At 33.4% G+C, this 22,868-nt stretch overlaps 1 protein-coding gene across 1 annotated transcript; it reads right to left on the reverse strand.

Annotated features, from left to right (window-relative positions):
• Nucleotides 1–1,257: 1,257 nt before the first annotated feature.
• Nucleotides 1,258–16,211, reverse strand: LOC126749540 (regulatory-associated protein of mTOR). The gene is made up of 4 exons (XM_050459258.1): nucleotides 15,766–16,211; nucleotides 14,498–15,342; nucleotides 13,773–14,243; nucleotides 1,258–3,563 (listed from the first exon to the last, which is right to left on the reverse strand). The coding sequence occupies exons 1-4, from the start codon at nucleotides 16,119–16,121 to the stop codon at nucleotides 1,432–1,434; spliced, it is 3,804 nt and encodes a 1,267-aa protein (XP_050315215.1). The 5' UTR covers nucleotides 16,122–16,211; the 3' UTR covers nucleotides 1,258–1,431.
• Nucleotides 16,212–22,868: the final 6,657 nt, after the last annotated feature.

A 22,868-nucleotide genomic window follows, 5' to 3' on the forward strand; every position in this document is an offset into this window, starting at 1 on the left:
TCCTCTAAAACCGCTTGAATAAGTTGCTCAGTGTTACCAGGAGCATTCTGGCGAGCTCTAATCTTTCTTTTTATCTTATCCCATAAGTGCTCTATAGGATTAAGATCCGGTGAGCAAGAAGGCCACTCTAAAACGGCAATACCTTCCGTTTCTAAGAAACATTTTGCAACTCTGCTGGTATGTGGAGGGGCATTACAACAAATTGCCAAAACCACCTCGCCAGAGCCTAACTACAGGTTGCAATACCAAATCTACATACCTTTGACCTGTTAGGGTTTGTCGAATTGGAATTAAAGGAGTTCTTTTACCAATCATAATTCCACCCCAAAACATTACAGTACCTCCTTCGTATTTCGGGATAGGTTTGGCAGCACGAAGTCTAGCTTGTATCCCTCTACCTCTTAAAATGCGAATCCGCCGGTCATCGGATCGTAGTCCTATTCTGGTTTCATCCGAACATAAGACATTTTTCCAATTTTCATACTCCAAACACCAATTTAAACGGTCAATTTTATGTTGCCTTGAAAGTTCTGGAACCCTTAACTGTGTTCTGCTAAATAATTCCCGAGCGCGAAGTCTTCTTCTAATAGTTTCGACAGAAACACTCACACCCGTAGCTTGTAAAAGTTGCCTTTGAAGCTCTGGATGAGATGTTGTGGGATTTCTTCTTGCTATTTGAGCTAAAAAGCGATCCTGCCCTTCAGTAGTTGCTCTTTCACGACTTCTTGGTCTGTTTTTTAAGGTTCCCAATTCCACAAATCTTGAATATGTTTTTGAAACAACACCTTGTGTAACCCCCACCGTTCTAGCTATCTGCCTTTGTGACATGCCTTGTTCTGCCAGAGCAATAATTCTTCCCCTCTGAACTTCCGATAGCCCAATGTATGGCATTCTTGTTTAGTTTTCAAAAATAAATAAATTATAAATTTGATGCGACTTGCAAGTGAAACAGTAAAATCGACACTGCTAGGTAAAACATTATTATTTATTATTAATCTGCCTGTCCTTGAGAGTAAATACTTGTACTTTTTTATTGCTTGCAACAAAAAATATCTTACTAAAATATTTCGTATTAATACAAGGTGATTCCTTATAAGTTTGGTTGTGTGTATATCAGATACCTATATATCTTAAAGAGATAATTTATTGTAAGATAAAAACTAAAAACATAATCTTGAAAGATAATAATATCTGCGTGGGTTGAACCTAAACATTAAACTTTTGGTGGAACTTGCATAAAAGTTATATGTCAATAGATTATTTTAAAAGTATATATTGATAAACTATTATTGGGATGTTTCCCTTTTTCAACATTACATTTTCGAACGGTTTACAATAGCATCGCACAAATAATTATAATCAAATGCCTCCAGAAAATAGACTTCTGATACAAGCCCCCGGAATGTGTCCCTAGGGCTGCAAGTCACTTCGTCACCGTCGCTCCAAACTGTAAATACTCACATAGCAATCAGTAGTACCAGCAGCTAAAAGAACTCTATGAGGGTGAAAGTTAAGACAGCTGACAGGGCCAATTTTAGGTCCCATAAATCCCTCGTAGAATCTTATAGTATTTAGTGCATTACCTTTAAGTGTGTTAATGCTGATAAACTGATTTGCTGAGCCACAAGCGTAAATGTTGGCACTCCGGTGGATCGACATACAGGACATTCCATAATTTTGAATAACACTATTTGTATGTAGCGAGTCATTTTTTCGTATATCGTATAATTTTACGTCGCCGTCGCTGCTACCGCTAATCACAAGATTGTCTTTTAGTTGCACAGAAAGTACAGGGCCGCTATGCTCCATCCACACATTCACTCGTGCGTCTTGAGGTGAACACCGACGATCGAAAAGTCTTACCGAGCCATCCGCACACCCTGCTACAGCATAACCCATTCGGGGATTCAATTTGCGATCGTCACTATCCGCGTTATCTATCACAGTAGATTTTCGCCTTTTATACGCTAGTGGAGTCACATCCAAACTCGGCCCCGCGTACGACGAATCCAAACAGGTTACAGAAGCATCAGTCCCTGTCTGTATGTCAATAACTTTTAATTCTTTTTCTACGTCCCACAATCTTAACACTCTAGTATCACCGGTCGTTATCACGGTTTGTGTCCACTGTTCCCAAGCGACTATCATACCCGTTTGTCTAGCTTTAAAACTACTAAAGGCCTGCCAAGCTGCTATTAGTTTAGCATCCTGGGATTCTGGTTTCCAAATCCTAAGACTTCCATCATCAGCTGCCACAAGAAGTAAACCCAAATCATGTCCATTAATCCATTCTAATGATGTCACCCTAGGGCTTTGTCCTGATTTGCTCGCAATCTTATTATGGTAAACAGTTGCTCCCGTACCCCAATCCCAGATAGCGAACGAGTCGCTGCCTGCCACAGCAATATGCTGTTCAAAAGGATGCAGTTGTAGAAGGGTCGGAGGCACTGGAGTTCTTGTCTGATACAACTGAGACTCTAATCGACTATTTATAGCTCGATTTTGCTCTTCTATCGCTTCAGCTCTAATATTGGTGTTCCTTGTCAATCTCCACTCACGTTCGTAATAAGGTTGCGATTGCTTATCTACACTTTTTTTTGTTTTTTTAGTAAATAGTTTAGCAGACCATGCTACAAAGTTGGTCGTCACTAAAGGTTGTCTGTGCTGGGATTTCTGATCGCTCTCGTCTACAGATATCTTCTTTTTCTTTGTTCTATTGGCCACAGCTGACCTGGTAAGCTTGGTTTGAAAATCTCCGCTTTGATACATTGTGGGCGGACTCTCCCCAGACAAAAATCCCCGATTGGGACTAGGAGGTAAACTAATACTCGACGTCTTATTCTCCAATTCCCGTTGCTCTTTAACTAAGGCTCTTATATGTCCAGTGACCGTCAAACACATTTGGGATACCTCAGGATATGGATCATTCTCCAGCTGACATAAAGCCATCCAAATTTTCATATAAACCGATCCGTATCCTAACCCGGGAAGAGTCCCTAAACTCCCGCTATAGCAGCTATTAATATTCGAAGGGCTTGTCATATTGTTAATCGTCGGACTAGATGGAATCCTTCTAAATGTTCCTTGTTCTTGATGTATTAATCTGTCTCTGCTTGTGATTCTTGGCAAAGTGTTGCAAGATTGATTTTCCGAAGTAAGATGTCCTTCTTGCAGAGTTCTAGCGACAGCGGCAAAAGAAACATCAAAAGCCAGAACCAGCCATTGCAATGCGCCTACAAGCTCTTTTCTCACCAAAGCGCTTGCATCATTTCCAGCATAGTTAACTAGAGTCATTCCGATAGCATGATCAATGGTATTAGCGTGTTCGGATCGCCGGTAAACAGCATTAATGAATGTTCCTAAGGCGTACACTGCGGCGGCTCTAACTTCTGGACAAGAGTCTTTCAACAAAGTGTAAAGTTTTTCGTGAGCTGTATCCCGAACACCGGTCCATCGAGCGCTTTCATAATTATCCCAGAGCCGGCCCAGACATATAGCGACCCAACGACGTAGTTGTGGGTTTGGATCTCCAAGTTGTTCTAGACAAATTGTCACTAGTGAACCTGAAACAGAAAGAAAAACGAAAATTGACAATTAGTTTAAGGGGAAATTAAAGAATTATTTAGATATCTCGGATGTAGGTAAAAAGTGATGAGCACAAGAAACACGAAGCCAATTCTTGACAAACGAGAATTTCTCTTCGGAATGAAATAGGTTACCTCAGATTCTGAGAATATTTTTTTTAATTAAAAAAAAATATATTAAATAATTTTAATTAATAGAAAAATTGTAAGATTTAGATGTTCTAAATTTAAAATGTTGTATTGTTCGTTTAGTTGTATTATTTATTAAATTGGCCCTATATGGTTTCAATGTTCTTTTAAAGCGGCGTAGTATGCTTAGTTGCCGGTTTTCCGACGTCTAACTTGTTCTCATGATTGGTTACTTTTCGCATCTTAAAAAAATACAAGAAAAGAACACCTCACATCAGAATGAGTTGAAAATTAGTCAAAATATTTCTTATTCGATTCGGCTCATTCCTCCTATTTTGTTTTCAATCTGATTATCTTTGCATTTAATAAATTTGAAATAATTACCATCGGAGAAACTGATAACCACCTGAAAGGCCCTGACCAAGATAGAAGCCAAATTTTATGTCCAAATACTCACAATGAATAACTAAATCGATTGATGGTGGTTTAAAATATATAAAAATTATCTAAACGGATTTGAGATGGTTGCCTCTAAGTTGTTGGGAATTATAGGAGATCTGGCAATAAATAACAGCGGGCGCGGAATATACATAGGTTGTTGGCAAACTACACACGCTGCGTTCTTGATTTTGGTTGCGCGACACCAATCGGAAGCTAGCTTCACACACATACAAAAATATCTAGAAAAAAGACACAAAGTGGCAACATTGGAGCCTAGTAAACATGTTAGTATAAGGTATTCTACCTTGCCAAGTTGCTTTTTTTATTATCTTTTTTGTTAAGAATATTTTTTTCTGAAAAGTTTGTTGATTAGTATCAAAGTATATATTATTAGTAAGCAAATAAAAGAAAATTTGAAAGAGTACATTTTTTAGCTGTTACACAATACAATACATTACAAAAATATTCAGTGGATTAAGAAAAATATATATTGTTGAAATTTGGGAAATCGATCTGATCATTGTCTGAGAAATGATGAACACCACTCCTATGGTTTGCAGCTAGGCTTACTCTAGGCATTCAATGTTCTAAGACTATAACATTTATCATTTTTTTACTGTTTCAAAAATATATAATAGTATGCAAATGCAATAACATGCTTTTTCTCATAAACACGCAAATAAATGACAGTTTTCTAAAATGAAATATATAATTTAATACGACAAGATACGAATATAAATTTCACATATTTTTGTATATTATCGGTTTTTCGATCGACTTTTGGTCTATTTTTAGAACCAGTTTATTTCCGTTCTTTTACTATTTTTATGATATTTATCATCATATCAATTTTATTTATTGACATTTATCGTTCTTCGAAAAATGGCAGCGTATAAAAATGACAAAAAATAGGATCAAACTTCTAGGGGTTGTTCAGTGCAACAGTAGAATCCATTTGAGTATAGGAACCCATGTCCGGAAATGTGTCATTACGCCACTACGGCCCTAAGACGCGTTTAAATTTAGAAAAATGTTAATTACCTAAATAAGATCTGATGCATTTATTTTTACCTTTTGTATATGATACTATCACAACAATTGTTCAAAATGTCTTCCTCCAACCTCAATACACCGATTTAAACACCGCACATGATTTCGGCGGACTACAGTAGAAATTTGATCCTCGTTTTGAACGATTTCAAATGCTGTTGTTATTCGTCCAATTAAGTCTAGCTCTGATTCTACTGGAGTTTCCTAGACTAAAGACTTTACATGTCCCCACAAAAAAAAATCGAGCGACGTTAAATCGGGTGACCTAGGAGGCCAAGAAACTGCTCCACCAAAATGGAAAAATTGCATAAGGATTTTCTTCGTCCCAATAGTGGCTATTCCTACTATTAAAAATACCGTCTCTTGTGAAAGAGGCTTCATCGGTCCACAAAACATATCATAAAAAATTTGGTTGTGCAATGATGTGACCAGAAGCCATCGACAAAATTGAACTCTAGGATGATAATCGGCTGCAGTCATACCTTGAACTTTCTGGAAGTGGTAAGGATGGAGTTGTTGCTCGTGTAATACCCGCCAGACAGAAGCGTTACTCATATTCATATTGTTAGCGACGTCACGTGTGCTATTTGATGGTTCATCGGCAACTCGCTGAAGCACCTCTTCTTCAAATTCGACCGTTCTTACGGTTCGAGTAACACCAGTATCATGCATCTGGGTCTTAAACATGCCTGTCTCAGCGAGCCGCCGATGAACCACAATAAACTTTTTGTATCCAGGATGCTGTCGTTCGGGATAACGTTCATGATACAACCGCGATGCTGCTCGTGCATTGTAGTTTGTTGCTCCGTATGCCAAATGCATATCCGCCAATTTTTGATTGGTAAAGTTTTCCATTAGCAATAAATGTTTAAAAATTGTAAGCTATAAAATTTTTAAACATGACATTGAGAATTGACATTGATAAGCGTTGATTTTAAACAATTATTGTTATGGTATCATGTACAAAAGGTAAAAATAAATGCAGCAGATCCTATTTAGGTAATTAATGTTTTTTATAAATTTTAACGCGTCTTAGGGCCGTAGTGGCGTAGTGACGCATTTTCGGACATGGGTTTCTATACTCAAATGGATTCTTCTGTTGCACTGAACAACCCTCAGAAGTTTGATCCCATAGTTCTGAAACACACTGTAGAGTAATGCAAGTTCTGAAGAAGCTTAGAAACTATATTTCCAAAGATAAGTGAACTAGCTTTGCCATGGCTATAAAAATTTCTATTATCATTATAAGTTTTTGCTCGTTAGATATCCAGAAAGCAGGCAACTGCTTTTCGAGATATTAAAATCTAGTTTAAAAGCAAATTGAGTGGAACACGAATCCTTTGTTCATCCGCATTCTATAATGCAACATTCCAAAAATCAACTGTATCTTAAAAATTAAAAGGGCTATGAAAATTTTGTTTCAACGCACTATCCCAAAATGGGACACTCTGTACACCTAAACAATAATTTATGGAATAGACATCTTTATACTGTCACGATTTTAACCGCCGCGATATATCGGTGTATCATCTCGGTGGAGCGAGCAGCGGACGACATTTCTGGGCACACATGGAAAGTTGGCGAATGTTCCGGAACATGTATGAATGGACGTGTACAGTCTGGCAAGTGGATCTGAAACAGCGGCAGGAATGTGGGCCAAAATATTCGACGTTGTCACGTTTAACCTCGAAACGTAATTGTGCGGGACTTACTTTCTAATAATATGCAATATAAGATTTTTTACAATCACAAGATATAGAGGGTAAAATGTTAAGAATTATAATCTAAATAGTTATTCCATTTTGGCTTTAATACGCAATTGTTTTACCATTAAATATGGTACAATTAAATGTTTGTCCAAAAAATGGATCATGTTTAGTAAATCTGGCAACATTACGTTCCACCTTTACATTCCTACTTCTACTCCTCTACTTCTTGTATAATAGGGGTCAGCCATTATGAACCTGAACGCTTGTGATTGGTTTTCCTCGCCGCACGTGTTTTTGTTATGAATTATTTCGACAGTTCATTGGACAGCGTCTTTGTCACATGTTTACAATGCTTGCTGTCGTTTCAAAACATTGATCACTATTGAAGGGTGGACAGTGGCGTAGGTTTTATCGTTGATTTTTGGATTCCGTTTATTTTATATGTCATTTATTATTTTGTTTTATTTGTGGCTATTAATAAAACAACTGATATTAGTGTTGTGTATACCTATAAGTAGGTAGTGTAATTTTCGTAGGTTTGGAGTTTTACTGTTTTATTACTTACATGAAATACCTAATATTTAATTTTTTAGTTTGTTTTATTATTGTCTACATATATACGAATAATAAGATTTATTATAATGAATAAATGCACTGAGGGTAAGGTCCTTCATAGTCAAACGAGGGAAGTGATAGAAAACGTTTACAGGTAGGTTATAATAATTTATTTAAAAAAAAGTGAAATACATTGTGCCTCTTAAAAAAACAGTAAGTAGTTTATATTATATTTTATTGCTTTTTGTATACCAACTATGCATTCAAAATGTTGTTATTAGGATTTGCGATGAAGAAGCTGCAAATAATTCGATGAAATTGCCTCTTAAGCGTAAGCTTGATCGCGTTTCCCTTTATACCGGAGTCTCCGTATCATCTGTGAGAAAAATTCACAAAAAAGATGAAGAAAGGCGACAAAATAACCCTGATGAAATGTTAGCCAGTCCAGGGAAAAAACGGCCACGGAAAACTGTCGTCGAAAAAGATGACAGTTTTCATTTTCAAATAGTTAGGCATTGTATCACCAGATTTTACCTGGAATATACAGTGGTTCCGACAACTAGAAAGTTGTTAAGAAAATTAAAAGAAGAGGCAAATTTTTCTTATTCCAGGGAAACGCTTCGGCTTTTATTAAACTCAAATAGCTTTTTTTGGCGTAAGTGTAAAAATAAGAGGAAAATCTTAATGGAGAGGCCCAATATTCTTTCCTGGAGATACAAATATCTTCGCGAAATACGAAAATATCGTGAAGAAGGCCGAAACATTATTTACTTGGACGAAACTTGGGTGGATAACGATGTGACGTTCAAGAAATGTTGGCAGAGCGATACGGTTACTGGTGTTTTAAAAAATATTAGTTCAACGGGTAAGCATACAATACAAAACAGTGTGTATATGTTACAGTCATATATTTTTTCACGGGCACGGACCCGGTCGGCTAATAATTGTTCATGCAGGTTCCAAGTGGACAATGCCTGTTTAATATTTAAAGCCGGATTGGCCACAGGTGATTACCATGGCCAAATAATAGCGAAAATTTTACTAGATAGCTCACAGAAAAACGTCTCCCAAATATACCTGCCAATTCGGTAATAGTGTTAGACAATGCTCTTTATCATTCGGTGCAGGAGGATAAAACCCCAACAAAATCCTCTTTAAAAAGAGATATAATCGCCTGGTTAACTAAGAAAGGTAGCTATAACAACTTAATTAAGCCTTTTGAACTGATAAATTTTAAATTTTAAATATATAAATGTACCTACATGATACCTACATACACGGTGAGCTAATGAAAACTTTCCACCCCAGTTTCTTCAGATATTTTCTTTTAAAAAAAATTTTTGATGATCGTTTTTTGACTTCAGAAGAACAAATTTATTTAGTATTTTCAATCCCTTAACTCTAACTCTAGGAAGGGGTGTCGAGTGATACCCTTACCATTTAAGATTTTGGGGTTGATAGTCACCCCTGCGTGGGGTTATAGTTAATGGGTTAAAAATACCAAATAAATTTGTCCCTTGCAGTCTAATATCGATTGGCAAAATTTTTTTTTTTTAAGAAAATGGCTGAAAAAAATGGGCTGGAATAAGGTTTATCCTGTATATTATTATGTATTAGATATACTATTATGTTATAGGTATAAGTCACGATGCAAGTGCCAGAAAATTTGATCTCTTCGATTTGGTTTTACGCCACAAACCACCTGGTGACCAAAAAAATTATATAGTAGATCGGATTATAAGGTCCCATGGGCATACTTCATTAAGAACACCGCCTTATTTATGCGAGTTAAACCCAATTGAATTAGCTTAGGCAAGACTCAAATTTTTAATAAGAAATCAGAATACTACTGGTAATTTTAACATTACAACCTTAAAGGAGGTTACTGAGGATTCTATATCCTCGATTTCCGAAAATGATTGGCAGAAATTTGGCCAGCACGTCAGAACTGTGGAGGATAAATTCTGGGAAACTGACCAAATCATGGAAGAAATCGAGCCCCTTGTCATCACAATAGGAAATGAGAACAGTGACACTAATGGCAGTAGTAGTGAAGACGATAGTGAATACGAGGATGAAGGTAAAGAAAACGAGCTCGCTTATTTCACCAGTGAAAATAACATGTTTAAGTGAAGTGTGTGAGACTTAAAAAAAACATTTACATAAATAACAGTAAACGAAAAATTAGGTAAGTTATTTACCTTATATTTTTCTCAAATTACCTTACTTTTTCGGAAGTACCAAAATGAGTGAAAATTTCGCATAAAAAAAACATAAAAATTCCCCTTCCTAGTTTAACCGAACTTTTATCATTGCCAAAACGCTTATGCTGTTCGTTTTTTATAATCTATACCAGGTGGCTCATTTTAGTCGACGTTTGACTTTTGTTTTGTTTTTTTTAATGACCTTCAAAATACACGTACTATTGCAGTGACGTGGCCCCCTGTGATCTTAACAACTTTTGTTTAAACTTTGTTTTTAAATTCGGCTTAGAAACAGAGATATTTGCGTGCGACCCTGTACACAGGGTGTTCCACAATCAACGTCACAGGCTGTAACTTTTTTATTTTTAAGTATATTTTTTTTTAAATATATTTTTAATAGCTATAGGATCACTACCCAAAATTACTTAAAAAAACTACCCCCGACAAATTCATTTTTGGGGTATGTATTGGTTGGGGGTAGTTTTTTTAAGTAATTTTGGGTAGTGGTCCTATAGCTATTAATTTTTTTTTTAATTTTTATAGTTGAAAATAAAAAAGTTATAGCCTGTGACGTTGATTGTGGAACACCCTGTATACCAAAAAAAAGAACTTATTTCTAAAACCATAAAACATACAAATGAATAATTAATTAGGAAAATTTATTTTGATAAATTTTAAAATTAATTTCCTTAAATCGAATTTAAATAGTTTCACATAATACCACACGCCACTGTCCATTTTATGAATGAAGTCGGCCATGTTGTCTCCACTACTGCATTCCCCTTACCTCAGGCCGAAGTGTTTCAGATCCGTCTGCCACACTGTATGCGTATAATCCACAAAAATATTTTTCTTCTTCTAGAAGTTGGCGATTGATTGGCGTTGACTACTAATAGAGTTTTATGAACTTTTCGATAAGTTAAAAATTCTCAATCTTCATTAAGTAAAAAAAATTAATTTTAAAAATTTTAATTTTTTAAGGAACAAATATTACTTCTACAATAAAATTTAATAATACTAGGAGAAATTGCAAGATCGGAAGAAGTGAAATATCTATCGACTAGACGATTCAATCAGGATTGTTTTCAAATTTTTTTTGGGACCATAAGACAACAGAATGGCAACTGTTTTAATCCCACGCCTATCCAGTTCATAGGATCGTTTCGAAAACTTTCTTGTTAAAAAATGATACACTAGGGAACAGAAAATTGTGAAGATGATAAAGCGACAATTTTATTAAGAATTTTTGACCTACCAGAAACAGAAAATGTACAAATTCAATCTTATGAAGACCAGTGCAAAATATAACTAGCAACTACCGAGACAACAATTTACAAATAAATTTTAAAAGATATATTCGCGGTTATTTAATTAAAAAATGTTTGTCAAAACCCTGCTGTAAAATATGTGAAACATTTGCTAATACCAGGGGCGGCTCGTCAGGTGAAGTAGGTGAAGGTGAGCTGCACCAGAAAATATAAATAAAATAAGAAAATAAAAACAACATATGAGTATTCTTTTTTGATCTAAGACAATGAAAAAGAACCAAAATTACTTTTTTATTAAATAATATATCAGTTTATCCAATAAACAAATAAATTCTATTAATCAGTGCCGCGCCGCAACCCGCAAAACCCCAATATACTAATTTATGTCCAAGTGAAGATCCCGTATTATATCCGCGATCGCCTTGACCGTTGCCATGGCAACGTGACGTCAGCCTCGCGCGGCATAGCATAATCGGCCATAAGAAACTGAGGCGGGTGCAGATCAATCAGTTTGATATTCACCTGTTGTTTTTCGCGGTGTCGCGTCGGGCGTTTATTTGTGGTTTATTTGTGGATGGATGAAGATAAAAGGGATGTGCTGTTATATGGTCGACCAACCAATATTCTTAGCATACAATTAAAAAAGGAAGCAAAGAAAAGAAGCAAGTCTTATAATATTAATTTTAAGCCTTCTTGGTTTACCGAATTTAATTGGCTGTGTAGCAGCACGGTGCTGCAAAGATTATATTGCTGGCCCTGTTTACTATTTTCAAACAAACAATCTATATGGACTAGGGATAGCTTCACAGCTTTTATTAATATTAATAGGTCCTTGCATAAACATGCAGATTCTGGAGAGCATTTAAAATTCCAATTAACGTTCAGAAACTTTGAAAATAGTCAAAACACCATTGCCGACGCCTTAAAAAGAAAATGCTCGTTTATATAAATTAAAATTTAATGAAAATGTTAGATTAAATAGAATTTGTATGAAAACAGTTATCGACGCAGTTTTGTATCTCAGTAAACAAGAGTTGCCGTTTCGCGGACATGACGAGAAAATTGACTCAATAAACGGGAAATTTTAAAGAGTTATTAAATTTGTTAATGGATGTAAGCCCTGTCGAAACCAAAAACCACTACAACAAAATTAAAAATGTTTTTAGTGGGGAGTCAAAAACAATTCAAAATGAGATAATTGAATGTATTTCAAATTACATTAGTGACTACATTAGATCTGAAATTAAGGATACTAATTTTTTTTCCCTCCAAATTGATGATACTACTGACATAAAAAAGCTAAAAACATTTACAAGAAATACTATTTCACAAGAAAGACTTTCCAGTTTGGCTATTATTTCACTACATAAAGAACTATTAAAAGAACTTATGCAAATGCAACATCCGTTTTACGAGGATATTATTAACCGATTCGCTTCCCTAAACGACCGAAGGATCGACTTGATTTATAAAAACTAGGTAAGTCAGCTCTAACTATAATACTGTTTTCTGGGCCATGCAGATCTTCACCTACTTTTTTTTCCACGAGCCGCCACTGGCTAATACATGTAATAAACTGGATGAAACTTCAATTTTTACTTATGAGAAAGCATTTAAAAACTCGGAAGATAATCTTTTTGGTAGCTCATACCTGCCTCATAGTAGTTTTGTTCAGTTTATTACAAATATGGAAATATCTTTTCAGAAAAAATTTTGAAAATCTTTGTATTGAAGAACATTGTGAAAAAATTGGTTTTAATATTTAAAAATATTAATTTTTAGCATCCATGTGAGAATTTTGATTATAATGAATTATATATCCCATTTATATGCTAGATTAAGAATATATTATAGCTTAAAATTTGCAAATAGAAATTTAAAAGTACCAAATAAAAACAGAAAAGTTATTGTTTGGAGATACGTCTAGCAAAATATAAGTATTTGTCATTAAATTTTCTTTTTCATGTATTACGTAGATTTTAGAAACCAAGTCTCAGTTGAAAAAAGTTATTAAGGATTTTGCGTGTAATTTTCTGCGTTATTCCTTTTGTATATTGTTCTACGTATTTTTATATGCCCTTCTAACATAAATGTCAAAGAAAACAAATAAAAAAATTGTCAGTGAATTGACCTTTAAAATAATTCAAATATCTAAATCGTTAAACCCCTAAAACGACATAGTACTCCTCCCACCTCTTCATCCCTTCGTTTAATTTTTAGCTAAAATATGAAATATTGTTTTATTATCGTACTCCCCATCTGCTCAATAATACAGCATTGTTTTTAAAGTAATTTTTTACTTTGAAATTTAATTTTTACTTTAATTTAATCAAAATTTAAAATAATAAAATTAATAATTAATATAACCACAAACTTTATGCTTTGTTAATCAATCAAAAAAAAAAAATAGATAATCGCTTAATAATTAATAAAAACCAATTTTTCGATTGTAGCATGCAACGGATTTATTTTTAATCAGTCAGACTTAATTTTGCTTAATACATTTCTGGCAAAATCTACACACTACACACTCCCTACTAACCAACCGCCCGACCGTTTACGTTAGACGAGGAATCGAAAATATTCTGATGTGTTCATTTATCTCCGTCCCGTGAAGCTTTCGCTTGCTGCATAAAGATTTTGGCTGAATTAAATTAATGAGTTTGTTTCGGAGTAGAGTTACTTTTTCCTTTATACTATGGTATTAGTGCTTGCTGCAGAGATATTAACTTCTTACTTTGTTTTACCAATGAAAAAAAAGGATATTACACGATCAGTATTTTATAATAGCGATTTTTGTTATGAGTCATAAAAATTATGTTAATAACTAACCTTGCAGTGCGGCTTCTTGTCCATCCTTAAAATTAGAAACCAAGCAAGTCAGGACAAATGTAGCTTGTGTTCTAGTCTCAGAAGTCATTGAAGGGTCCTGGACTATGCTCAAAAAATACTTGTGACCTTGCTCCCTCACTAAATCAGCTTGGCATGTATTATCAACAGCTAAAATCTTTGCCCAAATGTAAACCAATAATGGTCTCAATTCTTTTGCGCAACTCTGCAGTAATTTTAAAACATAAGGAAAGATTCCAACTGACAAGGCCAAGTTTACAGCCCAAGGCCCTAAATCCAGAAATTTTCCTAAAAGTTCTAAAGCTCTAGTCCTATGCACTTGACTTAACAATACCTGAAGGACTATTGGGAGTTGTTCTGGAGGACGACGTTTTTCTGATCCGAATGCCAACCAGACTTCAAAAGCAGTGAGTTGTTCTTCAAAGAATGGAAGGTTTTTATACTGTTTAGTACCTGCAACAAAAATACATAAAAAAAATAAATAACTCATTACTACTTAATTTTAGTTGTTGTGGTTAGCTATTCAATAACCTGAACGAGTTATTCGCCCAATACGTTTACTAATGTATCACAATGCTTTTATAAAATATTCTACTCAAAGCATCTGTCAAATATCCCGAATATTTTTTTAAGAAAGGTTATTAACTCTTATGTCTGATCAAACAACAACTGTATCAACACAATCAACAAGAAAATTAATTACCTACCCTTAAGAATCCCAGGCAACTGTACCAAAGATAAATCCAGCATCCAATCCCAAGAGTCCCACATAGGATGTTGATAAGTTGGGGGCAATGACGGTGATGAAATAGGAGTACAATCATATGCCCGCATTATTCTTTCTGCTAATAAGAAATTCCTGAACAAGCTAGCAACTAATAAATCTTGTCTAAAAAGCTTTTGAAATAGGTCTCGAGGTAAGACGTTCCAAGCAATTGTATCTGTAATTGCTGTAAAAATCCAGTTTAATTCACCAAACATCGATTTTCTATCCGTTATATTTCCTGGAACTTTATCCACCATGTCCAAAGTTACATTTGGAATTAGTTGTGCTGTGGGTCTAAGTACACACCATCTCAGGGCGATTTTTATTGGAGTTGTAAGGCAAGAGGTAAATAAATCGGCAGGCAAATCGGGATTCATTGGCAAACATTGATAGCTTGCACACGCACCCAACTGAATACAATCCTTAAATGAAGGTACAGGTGAGGCAAGACTAGATCTTGAGTTATTAGAAGCCAAAATTTGCTGCTGATATTCACTTTCATGTTGCGCAGCGAAAGTTTTAAAACTCTCCACAATAATGCCTGCATTGGGGCAATCATAAACATAAATAGAAGGAGCTCCCATCCAGGATTGCAGATCGTATATGCTCAAGGGAATATATTGAGTGTAAGTGCGGTTAAAAACCCAAATTTCTCCGTTTGTGGTGGGTTTAGGAACTCCATGACCGTTATAGTGAAAGAGAACTCTTTCTTCTTTGGCGTTGCGTCTTAGAGAAAGGCAGAGCTTTTTCACATCTTCTGCTGTGGGATCCAAGGTTTGTTTGTATCTGAAATGGAATTAATTGCGTTGATTGATTAGAGCAAAAACGTAGTATGTAAGCGTTCATACATAAAATATTCTAATTGGTAATTCTGATAGCCAAGTTATTTACTAAAAAGGTTGATAATAACCCAGGTACAAAAAGTACAATTTTTGTACATTTTATTTTTATAACTTTGGCGACAATCCATGTTTTCTTCGGACGGAAAGATGAGAATTATTTACCGACTTATGCGTAGAATTGCTTTTTTGACATAAAAATGATTTGCTTAGTTTCATAATTTCTTTTAAAATTTCTTAGTTTTTTTTAGTGTAGTTGCTGCACTTCTTATATTTATTTAAATTGGAAACCGCTAGCAAACATTTTACTTCCTTTTATAATTATAATTGGGGCTTAAATTAAGATAGGGATATTCATTTTCAATATTACCTTGCTCTAGGCTGCCATCTTTCATACTGTAGCTGCAACGCCTGACCAATATTCTCCAACGCCTTTTGACCAGAAATACTCAAAGGATCGATCCAACACTCCAACCTGGCACAAGGCTGTGTCTTTACAATATCTGGGGGATCAACGCCAACATTAAGGCAGAGCACCAATGCTACACTGACTGTTTTCATTCTTTCTTTCATTCTCCATGTTTGCGTCTTCCAGTCGATGCCTTCAATTTTTTCTGTGTGTCTTTCTTCAGAAAATGCATCTGGCAGGTCTGCGTCGGTAAGTTCTAAACGTTGATCCTCGGTCAGGTTTTTTTCGCTCCAAGCTTCAACGGCTATTTCGTCCATGGTATTAAAGGTATAATATAAATAAAAAAGCGATGAGAAGTTCTACATGTCGTCTTTACCGTTAGTTATCCTGGAAATTAATCAAAAGTTAAATGATTCTTAAAATGTGAGTAACTTAAATTAATAATAAAATTTTACCTGATAAATATGTACTAAAATTCTGCTAAAAATATATAAATATGTAAAAGTTCCAACTACAACTATCTGCTCAGGTCATTAATTTTTCGTTAATTTTAATTGAATCATTTTCCGTTGTCTTATAGTTTAGACAAAAAAGATACCCACCCATACATCCTAATCCCTGGTATGACATCTACACTTCACACAATGAAAATTATTCAAAATAATATTTTTTTTTAATTCTATAGGTTCTATAAGTAAGTGTAAACTTCCCAGAGTAAACTTTGCATAAAAATAAGACAAACATTTGGTGTAATACATTTTTATGCAAAAAGGCCAAGTGTTGTAATGAAATAAAACGATAAAAAATAGGGCCATATAAAGTTGGAGCCTCCTCCCCTCATAGGTATGGAAATAACTTATTAAATGTTTATAGAATACACCAAGTTTCAATATATAAGTAAGGTTAGTTATAAAATTGTATAGATGCATATTAGGTTCCTTACCGTCTCTACATCCCTTAAGAACCATTTTCAAAGCCAGGGAGATAATACTTGGTTTTATTTTTATGCAAGGATTGCGATGCTTAACGCTTACTTTTGAATCATCCTGTACATGAAATATTTAAACAAAAAACATTTTTGGTAAAATATAATTCCATTTCATGTTTCAGACCAAAATATGTTTAATATTTGATTATGACACAATATGTTAAGGGAAATGTAAAAGTCTATTATTATATATTATAAAGATATAGATTTTGAATCTATATCTTGTTACCTACCATGATTTAAAGTCATCAGACCGAAAGAAAAAAGAAGAAAATAAGGTATAGAGCTGTATGTAGGGAAAAATAAAAAAAAATTACATTTATAAGAAGTTCTGGCCACAATATTGACCACTCTATACAGGGTGTCCCGAAATTACATCGCAATATTTTACCAGCCGCATCTTTGTCTAAAAATAAGACAAAAAGTCCATATACAGTATGGTTCAAAAGTGCATCGTTTTTAAGTTACAGGGTGTTTTATGAATCATGTCAAAGATGGTTTTTTGTTAATATATCCGGAACGCCTAGTTGTAATCTTTTGAAATTTTCAACATTTACTATTGGTTTTATTAAAAACTGATATTGCAACCATTTTTGCCAAAATGTATACAGGGTCGTGTAAAATAAGTGGTCGGTAAAGTTTAAATTGTTAAAACTTTTTTTCTAGCAACTCCGTGATAATTTTGGTATTAGAATTGAAAAGAACAAACATTTTTACATAGAAAAGGTGCTCTTGTCTAATTTCGATAGGAGTTTCCGTTTTCGAAAAAACTAGATGTAAATATTTTGCAAAGAGAACGCGTAAGTTATTTTAGTAACAGTTAATAAAATTAAAAAGCATCTTAAAAATCCGTTGGGGATAACCATGACCTAAGACTATCACAAATACTTTAAATTGTTTTTTTTTTAATGTAATTGAATAGGTAAAAAAAGGAACAATTAATTTATTACGTAAAAAAAAACATAAAAACACCAAACAAAAAAGCACAAATTACAACAAATGTTCAAAGTGGTTTCCATTTTGCTGGAGACACAATCTTGCCCTACGCGTTATTGCGCGAGTAGCCCTTAAAACAAAAAATGGATTTCACTTCTTTAAAAGTGGCTTCGTCCGTCCATAAAATGGAAGGAATTAAGTTTGGATTATTAATTACCCATTGACAAATTGGATCCTCAACGGAAAATCGCCTGGCTCTAAATCTTGGACCCGCTGGTAATGAAACGGATGTAACCCTTGGGATCTTAGCATTCTTCCAATCTAATAAAAATTAAATTACTATCGTAACAATAAGTAATTTTTTTAATTACTTACTATAGAGCGAGGGATATGTGTGGCTCTTGACACATTTCTTATACTTGCCCCCGGATTTTCTTCAAAAACATTTAAAACATTTTCTAAATTATAATCTTCTTGTGGTCTCCCTTGTCCACGAGCTCTTTGAAAACTTCCGTTATTGCATAAATTTCGGTGAGTGTTTATAAAAACTTGACGATCTGGAACATGTCTTAGGGGAAATCTTCGGCGATACTCACGGACATCCGCTAAAGAACTGCCATTACAGAAACCATAAACATAGCATGTCAGCTAACTCTTGATTTGTAAATCTATCCATAATTTTTTAAAAATGAATCACAAAAAAGAACTAATTTACTTTACCAAAGCAAATTTAAAAAATGTGAAATGTCACCAAAACGTTAAACAAAATTTAACAAATAAACTAATTGTCAGCAAACAGCCAACTATTATTTTACAAGATGTTATTTGTAGTTACTTTTTGAAATATCAATTCATGATTTATTAATAGTTGATTTTTTCGAAAACGGAAGCTCCTATCGAAATTAGACAAGAGCACCTTTTTTATGTAAAAATGTTTGTTCTTTTCAATTCTAATACCAAAATTATCACGGAGCTGCTAGAAAAAAAGTTTTAACAATTTAAACTTTACCGACCACTTATTTTACACGACCCTGTATACATTTTGGCAAAAATGGTTGCAATATCAGTTTTTAATAAAACCAATAGTAAATGTTGAAAATTTCTAAAGATTACAACTAGGCTTTCCGAATATATTAGCAAAAAACCATCTTTAACATGATTCATAAAACACCCTGTAACTTAAAAACGATGCACTTTTGAACCATACTGTATATGGACTTTTTGTCTTATTTTTAGACAAAGATGCGGCTGGTAAATTATTGCGATGTAATTTCGGGACACCCTGTATATATATTTGCTTACTATTATGTTATTATGTTAACGTTGCTTTGTATTATCTTTCGCTGTATTTGCTAATTTATATAAAAGCTATATATAATATCATGTAATGGCCTTATGCCTTAATCTTCGTTGTACCATACTTGCTGCTTGTACTTATTGTCAAATAAAAACTGTTTTTTTAAAACGTGCTTCGCACGATAAGAAACATAACTAAGACAGAACAAATTATTATTTAGAAAGTGCATACCGTTACTAGTTATAGGACCACTACTCAAAATTGCTTAAAAAACTACCCCTGACAAATTAATTCCCTAAAAACCACCCCAACTTTTTTTTCCAAATCGCACTACCATTATTTCTTCTAATGTTTGGAATGCTTGTAAATTTATTAATTCACTTTCATAAAAAATATCATAATATCCATTATAGCATTATAATGTACAACCTAGTTCGCCCCTGGTAAAATAAACAAGATAAATGTGTTTTAAGGACTCCTTAGTAGTGTTGATCGCATAAAATTTTTATTAAATTACACCAAGTACTTCAAAAGTATCTCAACTAAAAAATTAAACCAGAAGAAAAACCGATTTTCAGCGGCGTCTTTAAGGGGTCGTATCTTCGTACGAAGGGCCTATTTTTTTATTTTCTACCTGAATCCGAGAGATTTTCCGGGACATCCTATATATAAATCGATCGTCCTAAGTAGTTTTTTTTCTGGCCTATATCGGATATCCAGTAAAAAATTAACCAAGCTTACAAACTAAGGTCACAAGAAATAATTCATATTATATTTCTATTTTGTTCTATTTTACAAAATAAATCACAACATAACAACTAAATACGTAAATAGTTCATAAATTGAAGCCCTTCAACTTAAAAAATAAAATTCGTTGAATATTAACAGGTTGTTTTTTATGTTGATGCATACAATAAGAGCGGACTTACACCGAAAAAAAACTCGTTCTCAGTCTTTAACAAAAAAATTGTTTTATTTGACTCATGTATTCGGAGGATAAAAGGGGAGAATGTCTAAATCATATATAATAATATATAAGTTGAGAAAGTAACTGATACTTAATTAACATCAACAGTAACAGTAACTTTGAAAATAGTTTCAATCCTTTTTTTAAACAATTTGAAAATAAATATACTTTTACTTAATATCCAATCAATAAGGCCAAAATGTAATGAATTGGAGCTATTTCTGGATGAACTAAACTACCTTCATAGTAAACTAAAGTAGTTTTAATTACAGAACATTCGTTAAAGGTGCGTTCTACCTGCAAAAGGCAAAGGCATTTTTTCTGGTAATAATTTCTTTAAATTTTTTAATCAAAGTTCAGGAGTGGTTTGAGATGAATTGGAAAGGAAGAAAATCCATTACTTATGTTGGGTAGAGATCTTATGGAGATAAAAAAATATTTCTAATTGTTCTATGAAAAGTAATTATATGGTAATATTGGTGATTTTGCAGATTTTCCAATCAACTTAGTCTCGCAGTGGGGATTCCATCATGGTTCGTTCTAGATCTTCTTCTTTTGTAATATGTAATTATGATCTATCAGTAAAAATGAAGAAATGCCAATGTATCTCCTTTGCCGGTGATACTATCTTACTCTGGCATGATAGATATGCAAATATTCTCAATAAAGATTTATCTCAAGAAGAATTCCTAAGAATCATTAGGAGTGAACTTAACAAAAAGATAGCAAAAGTGGGATCAGCTTTTGAGGAAATTTCTCTAGAGCATTATTTCAGTCTGTGTTTGTCTTGCAAACGCATACATTACCAATATTACATAAGATATTTATGTAATATTGGTAGTAGAGAATCCTGTAGACCATTTTTTTTTTAAATCTTAACACCGTCATCAATTTTTGTTCTTGAAACAATTTGCCTAATGTACAGGAACATGTTCCTTGGCTATCAATTCAACCACTTGTTCAATTCAACTTGTTCCTCTTTTAAAATTATCAAAGGAAAAAATATTCAAGAAGCATGTAAAGAAGATATTGATTGAAAGAACTTATTATGATGTGGAGGAGTATTTATTGGATAATATGTAGTTTGTGTATGCGTTGTTTTTTTTGCAGTGTTGTTTTATGTCATTTTATTGACATTTTATTTGATACATACTTATATCTTAAGGGAATGACTATAGGAACATGTAGTTAGTATGTATTTGATGATTTTTTTATACCTATGTAATTTTGGGAGTTTTAACAAATGTGATGTCAATGAGAATTTATTCTTTAGGTAATAAAGCATATTTTGACTTTGATTCTGAGAATAATAAATATGTTGCAAATTCCTGTTTGATTATTCACTTATTGTCAATGTTATGTATTGAAATATATTAGGTATATACTTAGAAAATCCAATTTCTGTATGCACTAATAAAACAAAATTAGTAAAAGTTATAACGATAAAAACTAACTAGATAAATAGTAAAATAATGCTTAGTGTCCTCTATTTGCTTATTTTACGAATACTCTAGCTCATAACAAAACTTAACAAACCTTGACCAAAAATTGAAAGAAACCATATATTGAGTTATTTATTTTATTGGTTATTACGTCACTTATAGCAAAAATCAATTTAGAAATTACTATCTCACGCACTCAAATTCATTATGAAGTCGTCACAACAATACAGATTTTACTTAAATCATATAATATAAAGGTCAAATTGCAAGAATTTCTTCACTGAAAAGTTACCATATTGGAAATACTTTATACTTTCTAAAAATAATTTTAAGAATGCAGTTTTGAAGTTATTTTAAAAGTTTTAATGCATTTTCAACTTCTCCATAGAATTATTGCATATCTTAGTAATAGCTCCATGAGAGCTTTGTAAACAGATATCAAAAGTTGTTTATTTAGAAGTTCCTTAATCATATAAAATATCCAAATTAATTTTTTAATGTGATTAGTTAATCGTAACACATGGTGTTTCCATTTGAGTTTCTGATCAATGATTACTCTTAAATATTTACTAAATTGTACTTCCTTTATTTCATCAAATCCATTTACCAGAATGCTATTAAAATTGAGATGATTAGCATTTGTTAGGGAGAAAAAGTAAATTAAAGGAAACATGGCTGGTTCCCATAGTCAATGACAGTGAATTGCTTGACTCCTACTACTGTGCGAAAAGTACAGGTGGGCGTTTCCTCCTAGCAGTAAGCAACACCCTAAAACCCCATTGTTTGCCAACTGCTTATCACCCGCTCTTGAGCTGCAACTACCAAATAGTAAAACCAATTACTTAGAACTACCATTAACATATTTTTACAAACTTTAATCAAGCAGATTTTATATCTATAAATAACTACTTTTCTACATACAATTGGCTGTCTATACTTGTTATTGAATTTAATTAAGTCTGTTAAAAACTTTGTTATTCATAATTGTTTGAATCTATAAATACCTATAAAAAAAATACTCCTAAAAAATGCCCACTATGGTTTTCTAGATAATTGAAAAATCTAGTTATTCATAAGAAAAAATCACACAGATAATCAAGATCAAATATTGATTACTCAAATTTCAGTGTATGCACTCAGAATTTCATTCTCTATCTAGGGAATATGACAGATATTAAATTGACAGAGCCAAAAATTACCCTTTGTCACCCACTTTTCATCTGGATTTAACAAGAATCCTTCTAGTGCCTCAGGTGGTTTTGACTTCTCATGTCTCTTAGCGCTACTACAATTGAAATAATATTAACTAAACTGGATAATAGGAAGGGAGTGGGATTGAATTCAGGAGAATTCGAAACAGGCTTTTAAAAAAGTGCTGCCGGAGGAAGGAAATAAATGAGTTCAACAACATGTATTCACTAGAAGTCGCTCTGT

Source organism: Anthonomus grandis, unplaced genomic scaffold, assembly GCF_022605725.1.
Source record: "Anthonomus grandis grandis unplaced genomic scaffold, icAntGran1.3 ctg00000289.1, whole genome shotgun sequence".
Classification (NCBI taxonomy): Eukaryota; Metazoa; Arthropoda; class Insecta; order Coleoptera; family Curculionidae; genus Anthonomus; species Anthonomus grandis.

Coding starts and splice junctions, on each gene's coding strand:
- LOC126749540 (XM_050459258.1), bottom strand. CDS start 16,121: ATGGACGAAATAGCCGTTGAAGCTTGGAGCGAAAAAAACCTGACCGAG. Junction 14,244..14,497: donor GTTGCCTGGGATTCTTAAGG/GTAGGTAATTAA, acceptor TTTTTGTTGCAG/GTACTAAACAGTATAAAAAC. Junction 3,564..13,772: donor ACAAGAAGCCGCACTGCAAG/GTTAGTTATTAA, acceptor TTTCTGTTTCAG/GTTCACTAGTGACAATTTGT.